Source organism: Monodelphis domestica, chromosome 3, assembly GCF_027887165.1.
Source record: "Monodelphis domestica isolate mMonDom1 chromosome 3, mMonDom1.pri, whole genome shotgun sequence".
Lineage (NCBI taxonomy): Eukaryota > Metazoa > Chordata > Mammalia > Didelphimorphia > Didelphidae > Monodelphis > Monodelphis domestica.
Window position 1 is genome coordinate 178,577,238 of NC_077229.1, and position 24,394 is coordinate 178,601,631.

A 24,394-nucleotide genomic window follows, 5' to 3' on the forward strand; every position below is an offset into this window, starting at 1 on the left:
TCTAACCACTATGTGGTCTAGCTTACTCATCCTACTATATTGTATCCTACTAAGTTTATCATTTTTTGGTGCTTTTAAAAATCATTTATTTATTAATGAAAAAATGAAGCCATAAAAGCTTTCCTCCAGTGAAATGTTAGCATTAAGGCAAGCAACATCAGAAGAAACACTGGATCTGGAATTAGAAGCATTTGATTTAAATCCCAACTGCCACATATTGCTTAAATAACTTCAGGCAAGTACCTTAACCTCTCTGAGACTATGAGAAGTCTTTATCTATAAAATGAGAAATCAGCTCGGTTGGCTCCATACTTCTATGGTCCTTTCTGGCTCTAAATGTATACTTTGACATCATCCAATAATTGTTAAATGAGACATTAAAATAGGAGATGTATTCTTGCCAAGCCAGTTTGTCAGTCATGATTGATAGCCAAATGGAAAGGAGATTTCTTATAGCTAATAAAGTTCTTCAGATGCTAGTATTTGCAGATAACATTGTTCTGATTGCATTAAGCCACAGAATACAATAGGATCTCCTTAGTGGGGACAATCACTATTCAAAGGAAGAGGACTTAGCAGTCCACCCAGGAAAAATCAAATGCATGATGACTGTATAGTGCCCAAATTATGATGTGCATCTGAGCAAACAGCCTATTGAATTAATATATCAGCAACATACAGATTGGACACTTGCTGAAGACACACAATGGGCTGGGCCCAGAGATGAATATGAATAAGAGCATTCTGTCATATCTGGGGGATTTTATAGTGTTATTAGTGATGCTAAACTATTCTCTGATATAAAAACCCTATCTTTTAAAAACTGATATCCTTCCAGTAATGACATGTAGCTATGAGTCATGGAATATCATGATCTCTGAATAAGCAGAATTGTAAGTATCCCCAAAAGCAGTGAGGGTAGGGCAGGGGATGCAAGTGAGCTACACTATGTGACCAATAATGACTAATTCCCAAGAACTGTCATAAAATGACATCATAAATAAAATATGTGATCAAAAAGAAGGTGGGAGGATCTTATTTCAAGGGCAAATTGTCTGATTTGGCATTTGACATAATTTGCAGACACAATCTTGACTTCAAAAGATAGGAAATGGTGTGGGGGGGTTGGGAAGGAGGCAGAATAGAAGAGACCTCAAAAATGCAATAAATCCCAGTGGAAAGTTTGCCCCATAATAGGTAGAGGATATGCTTTGGAAAATTGCTGGGAGGATGAGGAGGAGAATTAGCACATAGGATAAAGTCACCTGTCTTCTCATGCTTTTCAATCTGTACCACTGGATAAAGTATCCACATCATCAAGATCAAGGAGCCACCAAAAAAGGGGTCCTATTCTGGTTAGCCTCTTTTAAAATGATTAAATGAACAAAAATGTTTAGGAAGTGTTCCATTTGTTTTATTTGCTGGGGGGGTAGGTGGGAGGAGGAATAGGCCCTTTGATTTCATGCATTTCTGAGGGATGAGTAGTCTTAACTGAGTAGATATAAAAGCATCAGAGGCTGCTCTGTGCCTTCTGAGTCATCTACAGCTCCTTTTGCTGGTAGTTACTAATCAACTATTCCCTGCTGCTACTTTAGTCTCTCTCCCTGCCCCCACCCCTATCTTTTGAAATTAAGGCTGTGTCTGCAAATTATGTCAAGTGAAGAATAGAGACAATTTGAGAGACAATGTTATGTTGGTGGGAAGCAAATCTCAATTCACCTGGACTTTTATGACAAAAATGAGCTTTGGGCTAAAAATATCCTGATGATTTTCTCTCTTTTGGGGGGCCACAGATGGCATCTCTGAAGGGAAGTTATTTGCTTTGTCATCAACCTCTTTTGAAGTGAAGACAAAACCCTGTGTTAGTGTTGGTTGCAAATATTATGAACTGTGGCCAAAAAAAATACTTGTACCTAGCTTAGGGCTTTGCATATAGTAGCTGCTTAATAAATGGTGAGTTTCCTGTTTTCTGATGCATTAAAAATAGTCCTGAAGTTTCTTTCAAAGAGTCCAGTAGGAAGCATATTAAATGTAACCTACATTGTTCCTTCATATAAAATGTTTCCTTTCTAGAAGTGAGCATAATGTATCGCTTATAACCGTCTATACATTTTGATGATCCCTGAAAATCAATAAAAAAATAAATGTAGTTAATGTTTGACCAAAGGTGTACAGGGAGCGGCGAGTGAATCAGAAACTGTTCAAAGGGAGGTGCACAGGCAGATACGGCTTGTCTCAAGTAAGCAGTCTTAAGATTCGAAAAGAAGAAAATACATTTTAAGGAGCCTTCCATTTCTTCTTCAATGAAAGGTAGGGATTGACCTCTTTGAAGAGTACAGATACAATTTTCATGACTGGAAAATTAGGATGAAATTTCCAGTAGAGTGGGAAATAGGGGCACTTACTAAGTTATAGGAATTGGCTTCATAGGGAGAATAACTGATATGACTGTTGGTAAGAGTGGCTTATTCATTTTTACTTATTAGCTAAGTTTTCTTTGCTTCATTATGTCTTCCTATGTGGTTTGCTTTTTATAAATTCACCTGAAGAGCTAAATTCTGCTAGGTAGCAAAGTCAAAGAAGAATTTGTGTTCTGTTGGAAGTTTGGAACAAGTATCTAGTCATTTTTTACTGTGTGTCTGGAAGTTAAAAAGAATCTAGTCTTAAGTTATGAAGGAACTCTTGCTATTTCTAAAATTTGAACATAAATCTCCTATTCAGCATCAAGTACCTAATACTGAGACAGAAACCTCTGGAAAAAAAAAGAATTCCAGAGTTTATGAGAGCTAGGAATGATCAGGAATTAAAATTGCTAGAGACTGAAAGAAGGCCTAGAAGGGCTTTCTAACATGAAAAAAGCTATATAAAGGAGAAGGAAAATTCAAGAAAAAAGACACATAGGCCTTGGGGGTAGGAAAGAAAGGATACTAAGAACTCAGTGATAGTCTAATATTTCAAACATCTACTCTTTGGTTTGGGGCCCTGGTTACAGTTAGAGGAAATGCACTTTGCCAATGGTTTCCTGAGTTTCAGAATTAAATATGTTCTTAAATCCAAAACCAACTTCCTCCTTTTTTCTTCTTTCTCTTCCTCCTGTTGTTCCTTCTCCTTCTGCCCTTTATCTCCCTTCTGCCTCTTAAACTCTTCTTCCTCTCACTCCTCAACTTCCTCTTCTTCTTCTTTTTCTTCAGCCTTTTTCTTTTCCTTTTTCTTCCTCATCCTCCTCTACTTTCTTTACTGTTCTTTCTCTTTTTTCTCTTCCACCTTTTTCTCCTCAACTTCCTCTTCTTCCTCCTCTTCTTCCTTTCTACTTCTTCTTCTCCCTCCTCTCCTTATTCTTCTTCTTTTCCTCAACTTCCTCTTCTTTCTTTTCCTTTTACTCCTCTTCCTTCTCTTCTTCCTCTTCCTCCTCAACCTCCTTCTTCCCTTCTTCCTCTTCCTTTTCTTTGTTCTCCTTGTATTTATCAAAACTCCTGGATTCTGATCCTGGCTCTACCTCTACCTTGCTTCATGACACTGGGAAGGTCACTTCATTAGCCTGAGCCTTGATGGTCTTATCTGTAAAATGAAAGGGCTCGACTAGATCATCTCTTAAGCTCCCTTCCAGGTCTAACTATCTATATTCTATGAAAAATGCTATTTCTTGTGCCAGGAAACACAATGCATCCTTTACCAAATATAATTGTCCCAGGAAAAAATTTAAGCAGGTGGCTCAGACTTTGAGATGAGAATAAGTCCTGCAATTTCAGCTACATTTTCTTCTATCAGGAAACACAACCTCTCATGTATCTTTTATACATAAATCTTACATCTTTTAGATCTATATATGTATATATACACACACATATATATATATATATATGGAGAGAGATAATTCATTCATTATATTTAAATTGTAAATTGTATGGACATATATGATGGAAGTACAGACTCAGAACCAGGACACACAGCTCAAAAGTCTCTAGAACAACAATGGGTGTGGCAAGTACATGACCTCTGAGGAAAGGAAAGATCATTAATGTTAATGGCATCACTCCACCTCCAGGTAGGCGTCCTTTCTTATCAAAGGAGAATTAAATAAATGTTTGGTGCTATTTTTCTTTCTGATTTCATTGTCAAGGCCATTTTCCAGAAAGCACAGTAGTAATCCACTTTTATTATACTGTGAGGAAGAATATATTAGGAAGCAGTCAAGAAGTGATCTTACTCTTTTCTTCAGAGATTCATAAATTCATTCTTGTATTCAACACACATTTATTAATCACTTATTATTTTCAGAACACTGTACAAGGTATCAGGGAAAATAAAAAATAAAGGTAAAATATGGTTTTGACTTGTGGAGTTTACACTTTAGTCAAGGGATAAGAAACAAACAAATAATTATGATCTATAGTATTAAAAGATCTATGCAAATTTTAAAACAAAGTTTTATAATATGTAAGGTACAAGGGGGAAGGTTGTCTCTACCTACCTGGTCTTTTTTTCTTGCGGGGGGGTGGTTTGATTAGGAGTCACTTGATTTAGGTTTTAGGGTAGGATGAGAATTTAATAAAAGAAAAAAGAGAAGTAATGAGTTATAGGAATAGGGAATAGCATGAGTAATACCTTGGAGATGGAGATGGAAGTGTTTATTTGGGGAACAGAAATTGATCCATTTTAATTGTAACATAGATTACAAGGGATTTGGGGATCAGACCTATATCATTCATATGGGGAATTTCCACTGATAAAATTTCCTCTTCCATACCAGCAAATATTCTGAAACTTTTAGGAAAGTGTCTGGGGTTCTGATAGGTTCAATGATTTGTTCTCAGAAGCAAAACTTGAATTCAGATCATTCTGCCTCTGAGGTCAACTCTTCATCCATTGTGTCAAGATTGTCTTCTTTTATATGGAAGAATTATGGGAGAAGGCTGGCAAGGTAGGATGGTATCGGATTGTAGAAGGCTTTTACAGATAGTACTCCACTTGGAATAGAAGTCTATCTAGGGCCATTTATATAGTAAAGCCTAAGAAATTTAGATTTTATTAATAGAGAATTTTTGGTCATTAGTATAGGGACAGGGCTAGAATTTACTCCACCCCCCCACCTGAATTCTTTGAAATCTCAGCTTAAATCCTACCTTCTGAAGAAAGCCTTTCCTGATCTTCCTCCCTTTCAGCTATTAGTGTATTCTCCTCAGAGGATACTTCCTATAAACTCTGTATATTTTAGGTCTGTTTACATATTTTTTGACTGAGCACCTGAAGGGCTGAGATTATTTTGATTTTTCTTTCTTTCTCCTCTACTTATGCCTGACCCATAAGAACACTTAATAAATGCTTTTTGATTGATTTTTATATAAGTGTGTATCTGTGAGGAAAGGAGCCCTTATACTAGGATTGCTAGGGAACCATGGAAGGACAGTGATGATATAGCATTTGAATTCATTTATGAAAACCAAAAAATGGGTAAGATCCTGTTGTGGCACTGCTTTCTTAAGGCCAAATCCACCTAAGAGTCACTCTACTCCTTTTTGTCAGTCAAAAAACTTTCACAACTCTCTAAGATGTCATTTTTAACTCAGTTGCTACCCATGACTTACATTTTCCTGAAGCCACTGAGGCTTTACTGTTTCCAGTTCAGAATTTAAGCCACAATAATAATTTGTAAGCTAAAAAAACCTGTTTTTGCTATTCCATCTCCCCACCCTCAACTCCAACACATCCCTGGATGGGGTCTAAGTTGGACATCCTTTATTTTGAATTTTATTTTCAGCAAATGTGTCATAATGAAGTACTAGTATATTAAGAAGAGCTTATTACCTTGATAAAATCCTTTAAAGTACATTCTAGAGGATATAAGGAAACACATGTAAGAATTTGTGTATAGTGAATATAAGTAGCAAATTATAAATGAATTCTTCAATCAAAAATTATAAATTTCATTTTACACAAAATAACAGTGATTCCAAACCACTTCTATTGCTGGTATTATTGGAACAAAGAAAACTCCCTCCTCTCTTTGGGACTTTCTTAGGCTTTCTTAGAGAATCCTTCTCCCTCTCTCCAACCCCCTCCTACCTCACTCAAGGATGATGCTCAATTCCTAGCTCTGCATTTGTCAGGAATTAAGGGAGACAGGGAAGTAGGCGAGCTAGATTTTCACAGTAAGATTCCCAAGTTATATCCTTCCTCTTCCCTTTTCCCCTCAAGGCTCTAAGGTGCTGAGAGTGCACACTGGAAGGGGCAAAGAGACAAGAGAGAGCACATCTTTCTCATATGTTGCTATTTTGAAGAGGCAGAAAAATCTAGTGCAGGATTTCTTAACCTGGGTCCCTAAGCTTGTTTTTTTTTTTAAATGTTAGGATAATTATATTTTAGTAATTTTATCAAAGTTTCCTTTATTATCTTATGTATTTAAATCATTATTCTGAGATTATCAGTCATTATTATTGATGATGATGATGATGGTGATGATGATGATAAGTCTCTAGATTTTTCCAGACTACTAAAGTTGGGGGAGGTGTACACAATACAAAGGTTAAGAACCTGGTGTAGAGAATGCAAAGCTGGCTTCAAATTCCACTTCCAGTACTTACCTGTGACCAAGAGCAAATGACTAACTGTCTCTAACTCTTAGGTTCCTTATCTGTAAAATAATTCCTGTAGCCCTACTCCCCACAGGGCTATTTGAGGACCAAATAAGAAAATATAAAATGTCCCCAAAGACTTAGTGCATCTAGACTTAATGGCCTAAATAACTTTACTTGAGGCAAATAGTGGGTAAGGAATTCCCTGGAGTTATTTAGTTAATGTTGGGATTTGAACCTTACTGTAAGTCCAGCTTTCTGCCTACTACATTGCACTGTCTACACATTACTGTGGATCAGGAAAGCAAAATAAATAAATAAATAACCAAAAGAAAATATAAATAAGAACAATATTTTCCTTAAAAGTTGCCTGTATGGTAGCTTAGTTAACCAAGATTGGAATATTTTTAAAAAATTCTCTATGGGAGCTGCATTCTGTAAAGTGAATAATCATATTCTATTTTATTTTTGTGTAATTCTAAATTTTTAAATGTTGGGACTATTTTCATATCACAGCTTGTTAAATTTAGCACAATCTCCAAAAGTATATTGCTGTCTCCCCCTTTCCTTTGCCTCTTTTTCTTTCTTTCTTTCTTTCTTTCTTTCTTTCTTTCTTTCTTTCTTTCTTTCTTTCTTTCTTTCTTTCTTTCTTTCTTTCTTTCTTTCTTTCTTTCTTTCTTTCTTTCTTTCTTTCTTTCTTTCTTTCTTTCTTTCTTTCTTTCTTTCTTCTTTCTTTCTTTCTTTCTTTCTTTCTTTCTTTCTTTCTTTCTTTCTTTCTTTCTTTCTTTCTTTCTTTCTTTCTTTCTTTCTTTCTTTCTTTCTTTCTTTCTTTCTTTCTTTCTTTCTTTCTTTCTTTCTTTCTTTCTTTCTTTCTTTCTTTCTTTCTTTCTTTCTTTCTTTCTTTCTTTCTTTCTTTCTTTCTTCTTCTTCTTCTTCTTCTTCTTCTTCTTCTTCTTCTTCTTCTTCTTCTTCTTCTTCTTCTTCTTCTTCTTCTTCTTCTTCTCCTTCTCCTCCTTCTCCTTCTCCTTCTCCTCCTTCTCCTCCTCCTCCTCTTTCTCCCCTTTCTCCTCCTTCTCCTTCTCCTTCTCCTCCTTCTCCTTCTCCTCCTCCTCTCTTTCTCTTTTTGTCTCCTTACCTATTAAACAGAACTAAGTATACAAACCAGTTAACTCCTCTTCCCTCTCCTCAGGTAAATTGATTTGCCTATTATGAGGCAATAATCTTAGAATTCCTCCCTCCTTTAATCCCTCCTTCTTCCTTCCCTCCCTCCTTGCTTTAATTCCCTCCCTAACTCCTTTAGTCCCTTCCTTCGTTCCTTCCTTCGTTCCTTCCTTCGTTCCTTCCTTCGTTTCTTCATTCCTTCTCTTCCTTCGTTCCTTCCTTCGTTTCTTCGTTCCTTCTCTTCCTTCCTTCCTTCCTTCCTTCCTTCCTTCCTTCCTTCCTTCCTTCCTTCCTTCCTTCCTTCCTTCCTTCCTTCCTTCCTTCCTTCCTTCCTTCCTTCCTTCCTTCCTTCCTTCCTTCCTTCCCTCCCTTTGATTAGATGCCTCAGTCAAGAGTACAAATTAGTCAAATCTTTTTCTGTCTTAATAACCTTTAAGTAGTGTAATTGGTGCCAAAAGGCTTCTAGCCAAACTAAAAAAAGATGCACATGTTTTATCTGAAAATCATTTAATGAGGAATGCTCTGAGCAGTGTTTTAATTTGATCTTCATTCATATCTGACCATGATTCCTAACTTGTGCTTGCTGTGCCAAATTAGTGCTATCCAAAATGGTACTAAAATAATGAATGCAGAGGACACCTGGGGCTATTTCATTCTGGGGAGGTTACACATGCAAGACCCATCCTGCCTGGATGTGCTCCCCATAGTGTTTTAAAATAGCTACTCTAATCATTTACTTCTGGGATTTATCAGCATCTTGGACATGGAAGGATCTTTAGTAGAATTGACCTACTTAGCAGTAGGTGCTAAGCTCAGAGCACTTGGACATTTTGTGAGAATGGGTTTTCCAGTTATGATGAATGATTGTCAGCTCTCTCTAGTTCACCTGTCTGTCAACTTGGAGACCTATAGTCTACATATTCATATTATTTGTTGAGGTAATGGGGGATGTGGTCAATACACCCTTAAAGAGAACTTGTAAAGAGCTCCCATTGTGTGCTCTACTCTGAACATTTCTTAAATCTTTTTAAGTGCCTTGGAACCCATGAGAAGAATGGATTATCCTCAATGAATGATTTCAAGGAGATGGTTTCTGTCTTGCATAATTATGGTATAAAGAATTCAACACAAAAGGTCCTCTATCCAGGGTGGCCTGCTGTACTGGCTCTGAGAGCTCTCAGATAAATCTTTAATGTGAATACTTACACTTCAGAAATCATGTTTTAAATCAGAACTTGATTTATAGTTTTGTTGATATTCTTAAGAAAGTGAGGGAGAGTATGTTAATAATGCACATTAAATCTGAAAAACATGTCCTGCATTCTTATCTCCCCAACCAAAACTAGTTGTTACATTTTTGCCAGCATAACACTGCCCCAAACGCTATGTTGCCAGCTTCTCTCAGTCAAAATTAGAGTTCATTGTTAAATTTCAAATAAGAAGGCAGATGTAAAGGATAGAAGGTGAAGAGAATGAAAGGGGCTATGTTTTTCTGAAATACATCCTTCTCTGGAAAATTCAAAATGGTTAATGAAGGAAGAAGGGTTATTTCAAGGCCAAAAGCTGATTTTGATAACAGTGAAGTGTAATATTTCTTTCTTAAACAGAGACAATAGACATTAAGTGTAGGATGCTTTTTTAAAGCCTTACCTTCTGTCTTGGAATCAATAATGTATATTGGTTCCAAGCCAGAAGAGTGATAAGGGCTGGGCAATGAAGGTTAAGTAACTTGCCCAGGGTTACACAGTGAAGTATGCTTTTTAAAAAAATGTAGAATGGACTAAACTCAATATGTGATGAGGCATGCTGTTTCATGATGTCTCTGCTATCTGGCAAGACCTCAAATGAACCCAGAACTTTAAAAAGTTGTAGTATAAGGATTGATGTCAGTGTTCTTACTAATGGCATCATTTTCTTAATTATGAAGTCTGAGTTTTCTTCAGGAAAAACACTTTTTGTGAATGACTGTTGAAATAAGACTGCCAATAGGACAAGTTTCCAGAACCAAAGAGGTCTGGTTTTCATTCACACAATATAAGCAAGTGAAGACTTTCAGTTGGTGAATGTTGGGTTTAGAGCCTCTGCCCTGTGTTCTTAGGATTTCCCAGACAACCGTTGAGGAGAACACGTGGCATTTAAAGGATGTACATGTAGTATACATTTAAAAAAAGATATATGAGAGACTTTTTAAGTTTTCACTTCAGAAAGATAGAAAAGAATAGCTTAACAAAAATCAACAGTTTTACTCTATTGATGTCTGGAGCGATTCTGGCAAAAGGTAGGAAAACTCAAACATTTGGTTTGGGTCATTTAGACAAAAATATCACTGAAATGATCTGGAAATCTGCTTTAATCCTCTTATAAACACTGACTGTGGGAAATTCAAACTGCATACCTGGTCAGATTTTACAGAAAGTAATTTAAAACTCAGTGTGTCCTAAGTATCATTAAAGACTTTATGACTTCAACTCAGAGCCCTGTAATGACAATGATTAATGTAACCGATGTCCATGTGTGGAGAAAATATGACAAAGTCCTGCCAGAAAAGTCGAAGTCCGTTCTTTATATAATCTGGATAAAAGTGGAGTTTTTCTCCCTCAATTAACAATATCACTCTGTGTTTGAGTTGGTTATGTGAGATGCCTTACACTCATTCATTTGCCTATTTCAGATATAAAAACCCTATTTAGGGAGGGCTTTTAAAATTGTAAAGTATGAAGGGAATTTTTTACTTTAAAAATGTTCAACTTAGCACAATAGGGTGGAAGATTAAATTAGGTTCATGGGGCCTCAATTTATGCTGCAAGAATTCTTCCTCATTTAGAGATGAGGAAATTAAGGCACAGTGGTTATGGGACCTACCCAAAATTGCCCACATGGCAAATGTCATAGATGGGATCTGAACCCAGGTCTAGACTGATTCTAAGATCAGAGTTCTGTCCACTATATCACACTGCTCTGCCATCGCTTCCCAAAATAAGGCCCATGGAGTTCCTTCAGGGCTAAAACATTCCCATGCTGGCAACTGAAGATCAATGGGTAGATTGAAAGGAACAACTGATAGGACATGATCCAACCATTCTGGAAGTCAATTTGGAACTATTCCCAAAGGGCTGTAAAACTGTTCATATCCCAAAGAGATTTTTTAAAAAGGGGAGAAAGGACCTACTTACACCAAAATATTTATAGCAGCCTTTTTTGTGGTGGCAAAGAATTGAAATTGAGATGTCCATCAATTGAGGAATGGTTGAGCAATTTGTGGTATATAATGGGTGATGGAATACTATTATGCTGTAAAAAATCATGAACAGCATTATTTCAGAAAGAACTAGAAAGACCTTCATGAACTGATGCAGAGTAAAACAAGTAGAACCAGAAGAATATTGTGCATAGTAACAGCAGTATTGTGGAATTATCAACTGTGATAGACTTCGCTACTCTCAGCAATACAGTGATCTGAGAGACTTAGGGCAAAGAATGCTATCTATCTCCAGGGAAAGAACCATTGGAGTGAGAATGCAGATCAATCAAAGCTTATTATTTTTTACTCAAGATTATTTAGGTTTTTATTTTGGGGTTTTGGTTTTATATGATGATTCTTTTACAAAACTGAACAATATGGAAATATGTTTTATATGATAATACACGGGTAGCCCAGATCAAATTGCTTATCATCTTTGAAAAGGGGTATAAAATTAATTTAATATACAATAATTTTAAACATTATATTTTATAAGATTTATTAATATTCACTAGAAATGACAAACTAAAAAGGTAACAAAATAAACAAAAACAAAAACAAAAAACAAAACAAAATAGCCCATGGCTAATCTACCTGTTCAAAAGCCCCACTCCACCACAGGGAGCAAAGAGAGTGAGACCAGGAACCCCACCAAATTTATCACTCCAAGTCAGCATGTAACAATAGGAAGTCAGTGGGCTCCTGGGAAACATAGTTCAAAGGCACAAGATTTCCAATTACACAGGGGAGGGAGACAATAAAACTTATGTGGAAAATTCTTATTACATGTAATTGATAAAATAAAAGATCCATTTTTTTAAAAGAAAGGAACAACCAAGGTAAAGAGGCAGCCAGTTGGCTCAGTGGATAGAGGGCTATACCCAGAGTCAAGAAGACTCAGGTCTTCAGGTTCAAAACCAGCCTCTGATACTTACTAGCAGTGTAACCCTGGGCAAATAAATCACATAATCTCTATTTGCCTTAATCCACTGGAGAAAGAAATGGCAAACCACCTTGTATTTTTGCCAAGAAAACCCTATGCCCAGTATTAGCATGCTATGATCCATGAGATCGCAAAGAGTTGGATGTGACTAAAGAACAACAATTGAGCTAAAGCTGAGGCCTGGATTAGTTTGTCCTCAAAGAAATGATAGAAGGCTGGTAGTGGCAATGGAAAAGATTCAGTTCTACTCCTTCCTGACAATTCTTCTCTAATGGAAGAGAGCAAATGTGACAGAAACAATGCACTATGAACTCATCTCTGTCTTTACTTTCTGGACTTGCCCAAAATAGGGAATGGCTTCTTGAACATCAATATAAAATAAAAAATACTTTTTTTCTCTACCTTAAAAAAAGAGTAGAGCCCACTTAAAATCTTACTTTGTCTCTTGTCCATTGAGTCCCATTTTTATGGACATCAGAAACACCACCAAGAGCATTAAAAGTCAGGAGGTTAGCATCTTCCTTTCTTTTCTTTTTTTAAACCCTTATTTTCTGGCTTAGTAACAACTCAAAGGGCTAGGCAAACAGGGTTAAGTGAGTTGTCTGAGATCACACAGTTAGGAAGTGTCTGAAACTAAATTTGAACTCAGGTCTTCCTGACTCTCGATCTGGCACTCTATCCACTGTACCACTTAGCTGCCTTCATTAGTACCTTACAATCCAATGTTGCTCATCTACTGAGTAGCAGGAACTATTAGTTTGTTTGAAATAACTCCCATTGCCAAAAATACGTTTAATTAAATCTAAATGTAATTGAAAAGATTTGTTTTTAGTTCACGTGTACATTCTAATGCTTTGAGAATTAAAACGTGTCAATCTCTCTATAGTATGTCAATTTTTAAACACTTGCAAATGTTTGGCAATAATTAAGTTTCATTCATGAAACTGAAATGTTTAAATCTCAGAAACTCAAGTTATGTGTTTCATTCTACAATATGAAAGAATTAACATATATTACCAAAATAATACTCCTGAAGTGGAAGTCTGGTTATGTCACTTCCTTGCTTGACTACAATATTGTTTTACGCAATGGTGTGCTGGTAAAGGTCTAATAACTGGCTCTCCAAAATTGGGCAGCTAAATGGAACAGTGGATAGAGTGCTGAACCTATCAACATTAATTATAATCTGGCCTCAGATACTTCCTAACTGAGTGACCCTGGTCAAGTCACTTAATCCTATTTGCCTCAGTTTCCTCATCTATAAAATGAACTGGAGAAGGAAATGGCAAATCATTCTGGTATCTTTGCCAAGAAAAACCCAGAGAAGAAACCAAAGAGTTGGACATGAGTGAAATGACTGAAAGACAATCTCCAAAACTGTATACAAGGCATATTTTAAAGTTTAATCTACATTATTAATTTTTTCTCCATCACATTTTAATAACTTTTTTCTTAATCACATGTAGAAATAATTTTTGACAATTTTTTCTGATATTTTATGATTAAGTTTTTTTCTCCTTCCCCTCCTTCTTCAAGGCACTAAATAATCTGATATAGGTTATACCAGTGCTGTCATGCAATAAATATTTTCATATTCCTCATGCCACGAAGGAAGACACATGTACAATAAAAAGTTCACAGAGGAAATAAAGTGAAAAATGGAATGTTTTGATTTGCAATCAGAATCCAACAGTTCCTTCTTGGACTGTGGATTGTATTTTTCATCATGAGTCCCTTGGGTTTATATGAGAACCTTGTTTTGCTGATAACAGTTTAGACCATCGTTGATCATCACACATAGCAATATTTCTGTTAGTGTATACAATGTTCTTCTGGTTCTGCTCACTTCATTTTGCATCACTTCATATAAGTCTTCCCAGGTTATTTTGAAATGATCCTGCTTGTCATTTCTTATGGCACAATAGTATTCCATTATAAACATATATCACAACTTGTTCAGTCATTCCCCAATTGATGGACAACCCTTCAGTTCCCAGTTCTTTGCCACCACAAAAAGAGCTGCTAAAAGTTACAGACCCAGTAGTGGTATTGCTGGGTCAAAGGGTATGCATAATTTTATGGCTCTTTGCATGTGGTACCATATTGGTTTCCAGAATGATTGTATCAACTTACAGTTCCATCAACAGTATATTAGTGTCCCAATTTCCCATATTCTCTCTTAACATCTATCATTTTCCTTTTTTTGGTCATGTTAGCCAATCTGATAGGTATGCAGTGGTATCTCAGTTGTTTTAATTGTATTTTTTCTAATTAAAAGGGAGTGTTATTTTTCATTTGGCCATAAATAGTTTTAATTTCTTTATGTGAGAACTACTTGTTTATAATTTTTGACCACTTATCAATCAGAAAATGCTTTGTATTCTAATAAATTTGACTCATTTCACTATCCATGTAAGTAATAAGTTCTTTACCAGAAACACTTGCTATAAAATCCATAACTTTCCTGAGACAATCAACCACACAATAAACCAGTTTTGATTTTTAGTGTTTGTTGACTTCCTCACACAACTAATTTGAATTAACTTTTGCACATCCCTTCTCTATGATCAAATTTGAACAACTTTGGCATTTACAAACCATTTTCACAGTCTTCCTCCTCTCTATCTTTCCAACCATTTTAAAATTAGCTACCTTCCTCTCATCTATGGTTCAGCCAACTGGTCTTCTTGCTGTTCTTATCATAGGTCACTCCATCCCTCATCTCCTTGTTTTTGTATAGTCATCCCTCCATTTCTGGAAAGAGCTCCATCTTTTCTTTCTCTCTTAGAATTTCTAGTTTCCTTTGAAATTCAGTAGTTACTACTTCCTACATTAGGTCTTTTTCTGATTCTTCCTGCTGTGTTCTTCCTTCCAAATTACCTTATATTTATATTATTTATATCATATGCATCTATATTCTATGTATAGATATTGATTATATCTCTATATCCCATCTATTATAGATTTCTAACTATCCATGATTTATTTATATCTAACTCATCTGTTAAAGCTATCTCTATTTCTTATCTACCTTTGTCTATCTATCTATCTATCTATCTATCTATCTATCTATCTATCTATCTATCTATCTATCTATCTGTCTGTCTGTCTGTCTGTCTATCTGTCTATCTGTCTATCTGTCTGTCTGTTTGTCTGCCTGTCTGTCTGTCTGTCTGTCTAGTCTACCTTAATAGTACATAAGACCCTTAAGAATGGGGCTTTTTAAAGTCTATCTTTAACACCTAATGCAATGACTGACACTCAGTAAGTGCTTAATGAATATGTTGCTTGATCAGTTCACATGGTTATGCCATTGTGTAGACACTGCTGTGCATTGGATATTTATATTTAGTTTGAAGGAATAGAGACATGGCATAGGGGATAGAGTACTGGATTTTAGAGTAAGAAGCCTTGATTTGAATCCCATCTCTGACATTCACTTGTTCTGGGACCCTGAGTAAGTTATTTAACCTCTCAGAGCCTCAGTTTTTTTCATCCACAAAATGTACCTATGAATACTTTATGAATACTTGTACACCTGCCTTATTAAGTTTGTATGACCAAAGTGTTTTGTAAACCTCAAAAGACTGTAGAAATGTGAATTGTTAATATTAAAAACATCAAATAAAAATAAAATGATTGACAGAAAGTTTTCAGTCCTGTTTAACATGAAAATAAACCAACCTCTATTGATATCTTTTTCCATTGTCTCAGTGAGTTATGAATCTTGCTGGCTAAAGTTCTGGCAGCTTTCTGTTAGGCTGAAAAGGAGGCTTTCAGTATCATCCTAGGGATGGATGATGTCTATTGTCAGGGGGCTCAGCAAAAGATTGGCCATAAAGTAGCTACATTTAAAAAAAATTAAAGCAGCTGGAATAATCATCTACCATAGCAAGGAAGGGCTTCAGACTACATTGATGGAGGAAGTAACCAAACTAATGAAATAATTCATCTTTTAAAAGAAGGAAATAAACCAAGTTTAAATGTGATTTCTTGATACATTGTTGTTGCTGTGGTACTACATAGGACAGTAGATAAAATGCTGTACCTGGAATCAGGAAGACTCATCTGAGTTCAAATCTGCCCTTAGACACTTGCTAGCCATTTGCTAGTTATGTGATGCTAGGCAAGTCACAACCCTGTTTGTCTTAGTTTCTTCATTTGTAAAAATGAGCTGGAGAAGGAAATGGCAAATCACTCCAATTTCTTTTTATAATAAAACCCCAAATGAGGTCACAAAGTCAGATATGTCAGAACAACAACAAAAATTTTAAGGCATTTGAATGTTGGTATTGGTAGGCAGTAGACTTGAATCTAGTCCCAGGCCTGCCACTGGAACTCAATGATATAAGAAGACTTTTTATCACTCTAGACCTTTTGTATCTAGATCTGCAAAATGATGCACTACATGGCACAGGGAATAGTTCAAATCCAGCCCCAAGCGCTTATTAGATGTGTGACCTGGGTAATTCACTTAACTTCTGCCTGTTTCAGTTTCCTTAAATGTAAAACGGGGTTATCATAGCACCTGACTCCCAGGGATGTTGTGAAGATTAAATGAGGTAATATTACCAAAAGCACTTTGCCAAATTTTAAGTGCTGTATAAATGCCAGGTATTATTACTATTGTTGTCTGACATGACTTCTGAAATCCATTCCAGCTCTTAATTTCTATGATCCTCTGATTTTCCATGCATAAGAACTCTCAATTAATAGAACAGGCCTAGGGCTACCAGTGAATCAACCTCGATTCTGGTCCTGGTTTTGCTGGTTTTGCCACTTATCCAAGTTCTGTACTTCATTTCCTGCCTGACAAATAGGGATAATAATCCCTCTCTCAGCAGCCACACAGAGCTGTATATTGTGATTACATCATAGAATCTTTGGCTTTTATAGTGGAAAGGACCCAGGAGGATCACAGAGGTGAAGACATTTTGACTGGCTGATGACATTGTGTTCCATTATCATAAAAATGACTTAGAGGATCTTACTCTAAATAGAATGTGTCTAAACAACAGCCTTCCTTTTCAGATAACATGGAACATTTCTCTCAGACCTTAAAAGCAGTTATGAATTGCCTTAGTGTGGAAGTTACAATTTCACCAAGGAATCAAAACTCTAGGGTTAGAAGGGATCTTAGAAACTATCTAGTTCACAGAGACCAAGGAATTGGAAATGCAAATAAAAAAACTTGAGAATGAACAAATTAAAAACCCCCAGAAGAAAACCATACTAGAGATCCTAAAAATTAAGGGAGAAATTAATAAAATAGAAAGTGACAGAACTATTGAGCTAATAAACAAGACTAGAAGCTGGTACTTTGAAAAAACAGACAAAATAGACAAAGTACTGGTTAATTTAATTAAAAAAAGGAAAGAAGAAAGGCAAATTAATAGCATCAAGGATGAAAAGGGGGATCTCACCTCAAATGAAGAGGAAATTAAGGCAATCATTAAAAACTACTTTGCCCAACTATATGGCAATAAATATACCAACCTAGGTGATATGGATGAATATTTACAAAAATATAAATTGCCTAGACTAACAGAAGAAGAAATAGTTTTCTTAAATAATCCCATATCAGAAATTGAAATCCATCAAGCCATCAAAGAACTGCCTAAGAAAAAATCCCCAGGGCCTGATGGATTCACCAGTGAATTCTATCAAACATTCAGAGAACAGTTAACCCCAATATTATACAAACTATTTGACATAATAAGCAAAGAGGGAGTCCTACCAAACTCCTTTTATGACACAAGCATGGTACTAATTCCAAAGCCAGGCAGGCCAAAAACAGAGAAAGAAAACTATAGGCCAATCTCCCTAATGAATATAGATGCAAAAATCTTAAATAGGATACTAGCAAAAAGACTCCAGCAAGTGATTAGAAGGGTCATCCACCATGATCAAGTAGGATTCATACCAGGGATGCAGGGCTGGTTCAACATTAGGAAAACTATCCACATAATTGACCACATCAACAAGCAAACCAACAAGAATCACATGATTATCTCAATAGATGCAGAAAAAGCCTTTGATAATATACAACACTCATTCCTACTAAAAACACTAGAAAGCATAGGAATAGAAGGGTCATTCCTAAAAATAATAAACAGTATATATCTAAAACCATCAGCTAATATCATCTGCAATGGGGATAAACTAAATCCATTCCCATTAAGATCAGGAGTGAAACAAGGATGCCCATTATCACCTCTATTATTTGACATTGTATTAGAAACACTAGCAGTAGCAATTAGAGAAGAAAAAGAAATTGAAGGCATCAAAATAGGCAAGGAGGAGACCAAATTATCACTCTTTGCAGATGACATGATGGTCTACTTAAAGAATCCTAGAGTCTCAACCAAAAAGCTAATTGAAATAATCAACAACTTTAGCAAAGTTGCAGGATACAAAATAAACCCACATAAGTCATCAGCATTTCTATATAATTCCAACACAGCTCAGCAGCAAGAACTAGAAAGAGAAATCCCATTCAAAATTACCCAAGACAAAATAAAATACTTAGGAATCTATCTCCCGAGACAAACACAGGATCTATATGAACACAACTACAAAACACTTTCCACACAACTAAAACTAGACTTGAACAATTGGAAGAACATTAACTGCTCATGGGTAGGACGAGCCAATATAATAAAAATGACCATCCTACCCAAACTCATCTATCTATTTAGTGCCATACCCATGGAACTTCCAAAAAATTTTTTTACTGATTTAGAAAAAAACATAACAAAGTTCATTTGGAAGAACAAAAGATCAAGGATATCCAGGGAATTAATGAAAAAAAATACAAAGGAAGGGGGTCTTGCAGTCCCAGATCTGACTATATTATAAAGCAGTGGTCATCAAAACAATTTGGTACTGGCTAAGAGACAGAAAGGAGGATCAGTGGAATAGACTGGGGGCAAGCAACCTCAGCAAGACAGTATATGACAAACCCAAAGATCCCAGCTTTTGGGACAAAAATCCACTATTTCATAAAAACTGTTGGGAAAATTGGAGGACAGTGTGGGAAAGATTAGGCTTAGATCAACACCTCACACCCTACACCAAGATAAATTCAAAATGGATGAATGACTTGAACATAAAGAAGGAAACTATAAGAAAATTAGGCGAACACAGAATAGTATACATGTCAGACCTTTGGGAAGGGAAATACTTCAAAACCAAGCAAGAATTAGAAAGAATTACAAAATGCAAAATAAATAATCTGGATTACATCAAATTAAAAAGTTTTTGTACAAACAAAACCAATGTAACCAAAATCAGAAGGGTAGCAACAAATTGGGAAACAATCTTCATAAAAACCTCTGACAAGGGTTTAATTACTAAAATTTATAAAGAACTAAATCAATTGTACAAAGAATCAAGCCATTCTCCAATTGACAAATGGGCAAGGGACATGAACAGGCAATTCTCAGCCAAAGAAATCAAAACTATTAATAAGCACATGAAAAAGTGCTCTACATCTCTTATAATCAGAGAGATGCAAATCAAAACAACTCTGAGGTATCATCTCACACCTAGCAGATTGGCTAACATGACAGCTATGCAAAGTAATGAATGCTGGAGGGGATGTGGCAAAGTGGGGACATTAATTCATTGCTGGTGGAGTTGTGAATTGATCCAACCATTCTGGAGGGCAATTTGGAACTATGTCCAAAGGGCGATAAAAGACTGTCTGCCCTTTGATCCAGCCATAGCACTGCTGGGCTTGTACCCCAAAGAGATAATGGACAAAAAGACTTGTACAAAAATATTCATAGCTGCGCTCTTTGTGGTGGCCAAAAATTGGAAAATGAGGGGATGCCCTTCAATTGGGGAATGGCTGAACAAATTGTGGTATATGTTGGTGATGGAATACTATTGTGCTAAAAGGAATAATAAAGTGGAGAAGTTCCATGGAGACTGGAACAACCTCCAGGAAGTAATGCAGAGCGAGAGGAGCAGAACCAGGAAAACATTGTACACAGAGACTGATACATTGTGGTACAATCGAAGGTGATGGACTTCTCCATTAGTATCAATGCAATCCCTGAACAATCTGCAGGGATCTAAAAAAAAAATACTACCCACAAGCAGAGGATAAACTGTGGGAGTAAAAACACCGCTGAAAAGCAACTGCTTGACTACAGGGTTGGAGGAGATAAGACTGAGGAGAGACTCTAAATGAACACTATAATGCAAACTCCAACAACAGGGAAATGGGTTCGAGTCAAGAACACATGTGATAACCAGTGGAATCATGTGTTGGCTATGGGAGAGGGAAAGGCGGGGGGGGGGGGGGGGGGGGGAGGGGGGGGAGGGGAGGGGAGGAAAAGAAAACGATCTTTGTTTCCAGTGAATAATGTATGAAAACGACCAAATAAAATAATATTAAAATTAAAAAAAAAAAAAAGAAACTATCTAGTTCAACCCTTCCTTTTACAGACAAGAAACCGAGACCCAGAAAGGCTAATTAATGGACTGAAAGTCACACAGGCAAGATTTGGTGTAATAAGGAATAGGAGACAAAGTAAGGACTAAGACCATTTATACTTTTTTAGGATTGGATGACCAATTTCTTTTTTTTTTTTAAGGATTTGGGTTTGCAAAGCACTTTTTATACACACTCCCAGCTCAAAGGGGGACAAAGAAAAGGTGAGGAGAAGAAATGAGCATAAATTCAGCTAATCAGACAATAGAGAATTCTTCCCTATAAAAGGATGTCTTGAGGAAGAAAGAGAGGAATGAAGAAAGGAAAGAAGGAAGGGAGGAAGGAAGGAAGAAGAAAAGAAAAGGAGGAAGAAAGAAAAAAGAAAGGGAAAGGAAGAAAGAAAAAAGGAAAGGAAAGAAGGAGGGAAGAAGAGAAAGAAGAAAAGGAAAGAAGAAAGTATGGAAGAGAGAAGGAAGAAAGAAAAGGACAGAAGGGGAAAGGAAGAAAGAGAAAAAAGGAAGAAAGAGACAGAAAATTTCTTTATTTTAGGAAAATCTCTTTTAAGTTTCACAACAACCTTATGAGGGAGGTTATTTTCCCCATTTTACAGATTAGAATATTAAGGTTGAGATAGTTTAATTAACTTGCCCATAGTCACTATGCAACTAAGTATGTGTTAAAGATAGGATTTAAACCCAAGGCTGTCTGACTCTAAATCAAGCCCTCAATCCTTTTATCCTGTCCTTAGAACAAAAAAATAATACATTGATCTTTCATAAGTGGAAATACCGATGATTTGAACAGTCATTAATTATTCTAATCTCTGTTTTTTTTTTCCACAGAAGTTTGAATTGAAGAAAACATGCTGACTCAAACCTCCCTTCATTCACTGTTACTCATTTTACTTTATTTGGTAAGATCAGAGTTTTCCCTTCTGTTTTTCACTAGACAGTGTGCTGAACATCTTGGGTATTTTGTGTCCCTTTCCTGCTCCTCCCTTATTTTTCCTCCCCTCTTCCCCAGAGAACTCCCCAAATTTCCTTTCCTTCTCTTCCCTGCCTTTAGTTGAGGGAACTTGTCAAGGAGGGTCCTTCCTGCCCCAGCTTGGTAGAAGATTGGGACAGAATAGAGGATGGATCATCATATAATGAGTAAATCAGAGTGCAACATCCATCTTTGTTAAAAACTATCCTGCAAAACAAATGTAAGCTCCAATCCAGGTTAGTGGATGGAAAGGATTTATAGTTTACATTGTTTTCATTCCCAAGATTAAGTGGATGTAAATCATGAGCTCTTCTGTTGGAAAAGCCTCCCCACCCCACTTCTAGTCTCTAAAAACCATTATAACCAATTGGGTGATGTTTAAACATTAAAAGAAAAATGCAACATTTCAAGTTTCTTACACAATCTAATGAATTTGATCCAAAGAACATGAGTGATATTTGGACTTTTCCATGTCTTTTTGCTGAATTCTTTATTTCTAAAAAATCAAAAATTCTGTCTGAATCACTAAGAGGTAAAGTTGTTTCTTTCATTTCCACCACATATCAATGTTGTAAGTTTCATTTTTTTTATTTATTTAAAACCCTTACCCTCCATCTTGGAATCAATACTGTATATTGGTTCCAAGGCATAAGTGGTAAGGGCTAGGCAATGGGGATCAAGTGATTTGCCCAGGGTCACACAGCTAGGAAGTGGCTGAGGCTAGATTTGAACCTAGGACCTCCTATCTTTAGACCTGGCTCTCAATCCACTGAACCATCCAGCTGCCCCCTGGAGGTTTCATTTAGGCTTGTTTTTGGTTGTTTGTTTTAAGGAGGAAAGGGAATTGCTAATGTTCTTTTTTCCCTATTAAATTCACTTTATTAATTATTTTATTCAGTGGAGTCAGGAAAACTCATCTGTTTGAGTTCAATCTGGATCCAGACATTTATTACTTTGGTGACTCCAAGGCAAATCCCTTAACCTTGTTTGCCTCAATTTCCTCATTTGGAAAATGAGCTGGAGAAGGAAATGGCACACTACTCCTGTTATCTTTGCCAAGAAAAGCCCCAAATTGAGTTGTGAAGATTAGGTTACAATAGAAATGACTTCTGTTATTTTCTTTGGTAAATTCCCTTTCAATCATTCTCCAGGTTTAGTTTTGTAAAGGTGCAAGGCAGGATTTTTATGACTTTTTTTGGAGTGGAACCTGATTGAAAACATGAAGATCTGGAAATACCAACAGACCAGACCCCTGGTTTCCGAGCAATTTCACTCTGGGGAAGGCTTTGGAGTTTGCTGGCTAGCCCAACAGAGTCAACAGAACTGAAGTTTTTGTTGTTTTTGTTTTTTACAGCTAAGTTCTGTTTAAGCTTCTTCATTTGTGAAACGAGAATAATGTACTACTTCGTTCTCAGAGTTGTTTTAAGAAAAATACTTTGTATACTTTGAAGTAGAATATAAAATGGAAGCAAGAGTCAGTTTTGTTGTCATTGAATCATTTCAGTCATGTCCAAATCTTTATGACCCCACTTGGGGTTTTCTTATCAAAGATACTTGAGTGGCTTGTCATTTCCTTCTCCAGTTCATTTTACACACGAGGAAACTAAGGCAAACAGGGTTAAGCAACTTGTACACAGCTAGTAACTGAGGTCAGATCCAAACTGAGGAAGATGAGTCTTCCTGACTCCAGATGAAACATCCTATCTATTGTACTATCTAACTATCCTGAAATTATCCTTAGAGAGAATATTGCGAAGTGAAGGAGCTTCAGTTCCATTTTAGTTACCTTTGGATTCACTGTATTCGTATATCTGGGATCCTTATCTTGTCCATGCAGAACTGTGGAAATGAGAACCTGGAGGAATGTAGTTCTCTGAGTTGGATCCAAGAAGTGAAAATTCATTTTTTTACAGGGTTTAGGGTGAAGGTGAATTTCTTCCTACTCTATTCTTATTCATATGGATGTGCAGGCAGGACTAACCCCTCTGGTGTAAGGCTTGCTGAACCCCTTTCAAAAGGGCTGCTCATCTACCTTTAGCATCTTCCTGCCTCACAGCTCTTACTCATGACTCCAACAAGTTGTTGTATGGGCAGCAGTCACACTCTAGTTGGCAACTTTGTCTATCAGAAAGATGGGCACCTTATCTGCCCTTTATTGTATTAGGGAGCTCTCTGATGCCCTAGGGGAGGAATGACTTGCCCTTGGTTGTATAGCCAATATATATCAGAGGAGAGACTTGAACTTCTGTCCTGTTCATCCAGTTCAATGTGCTTCTCCTCTGAATCAATTATACAATTTAGTACATAAAAATTCTAAGGAGCTTTCGTTGGTTTTTCCCACAGGTATGCCTGTTGGTTCTTGGTTCAATATTGGTTTGACCCATGTTTGAACCACCCTCCATTATTTTGGTTCCTTTGGTCCCTTACAAATCTACAGAGATATGCATAGAGTTGGGGGTGGATGGGATTCCGAGCCATTTCTGAAGAAACCCACTCCAGTGTCTTCTTATACATTTATGACGGTCTGCTTGTTCCTCTCAGTCCTGGACATATTAACTTTAGTGACTCATAGAGTTGAAACTTTTATAGCCCCGATAGTAGTTTTAATGGACAGGAAGGGAGATGAGTTGTCCTGATATGAGACCTGAACTTTGAGCCCTGAAGTCAAACACTATCCTTCAGTAATTATTTCTTTCTAATGGTACCCCCCTCTGGGTACTGGCAAAGAGCTGCTATTGTTCTTGGGACAGTGATTATCATGTATTGGCAGTTGGTCAGGGGGCATTGTTGGGCTGACAATCAGGAGAGAGCTGGGCATGAATCCTGGCCTTGACCTTTATTAACTATGAAATCCTGGGTAACTCTTTATACCAATCCGAGTCCCAATTTCAATATTTGTACAAAAGGAATAATGATTGATCAACAAACATTTATTAATCGATCACTGTGTGCTTGGTACTAGGGGCACAAAGGGAAAAATGAGACAGTTCATGCCAAAAAGATTATGCTTTATTAAGGGAAGACCATATGTACACCTATAATAGTTAGCAATA

General features: G+C 36.5%; 1 protein-coding gene across 1 annotated transcript in view; it reads left to right on the forward strand.

Annotated features, from left to right (window-relative positions):
* Positions 1–2,197: 2,197 nt before the first annotated feature.
* Positions 2,198–24,394, forward strand: part of CDH17 (cadherin 17) — a 79,077-nt gene continuing 56,880 nt past the window's right edge. The window contains exons 1-2 of the mRNA XM_007488115.2: positions 2,198–2,310; positions 21,200–21,270. Coding sequence (XP_007488177.1) covers positions 21,220–21,270 — 51 coding nt within the window. The 5' untranslated portion in view covers positions 2,198–2,310; positions 21,200–21,219. The remainder of the gene's footprint in view (positions 2,311–21,199; positions 21,271–24,394) is intronic.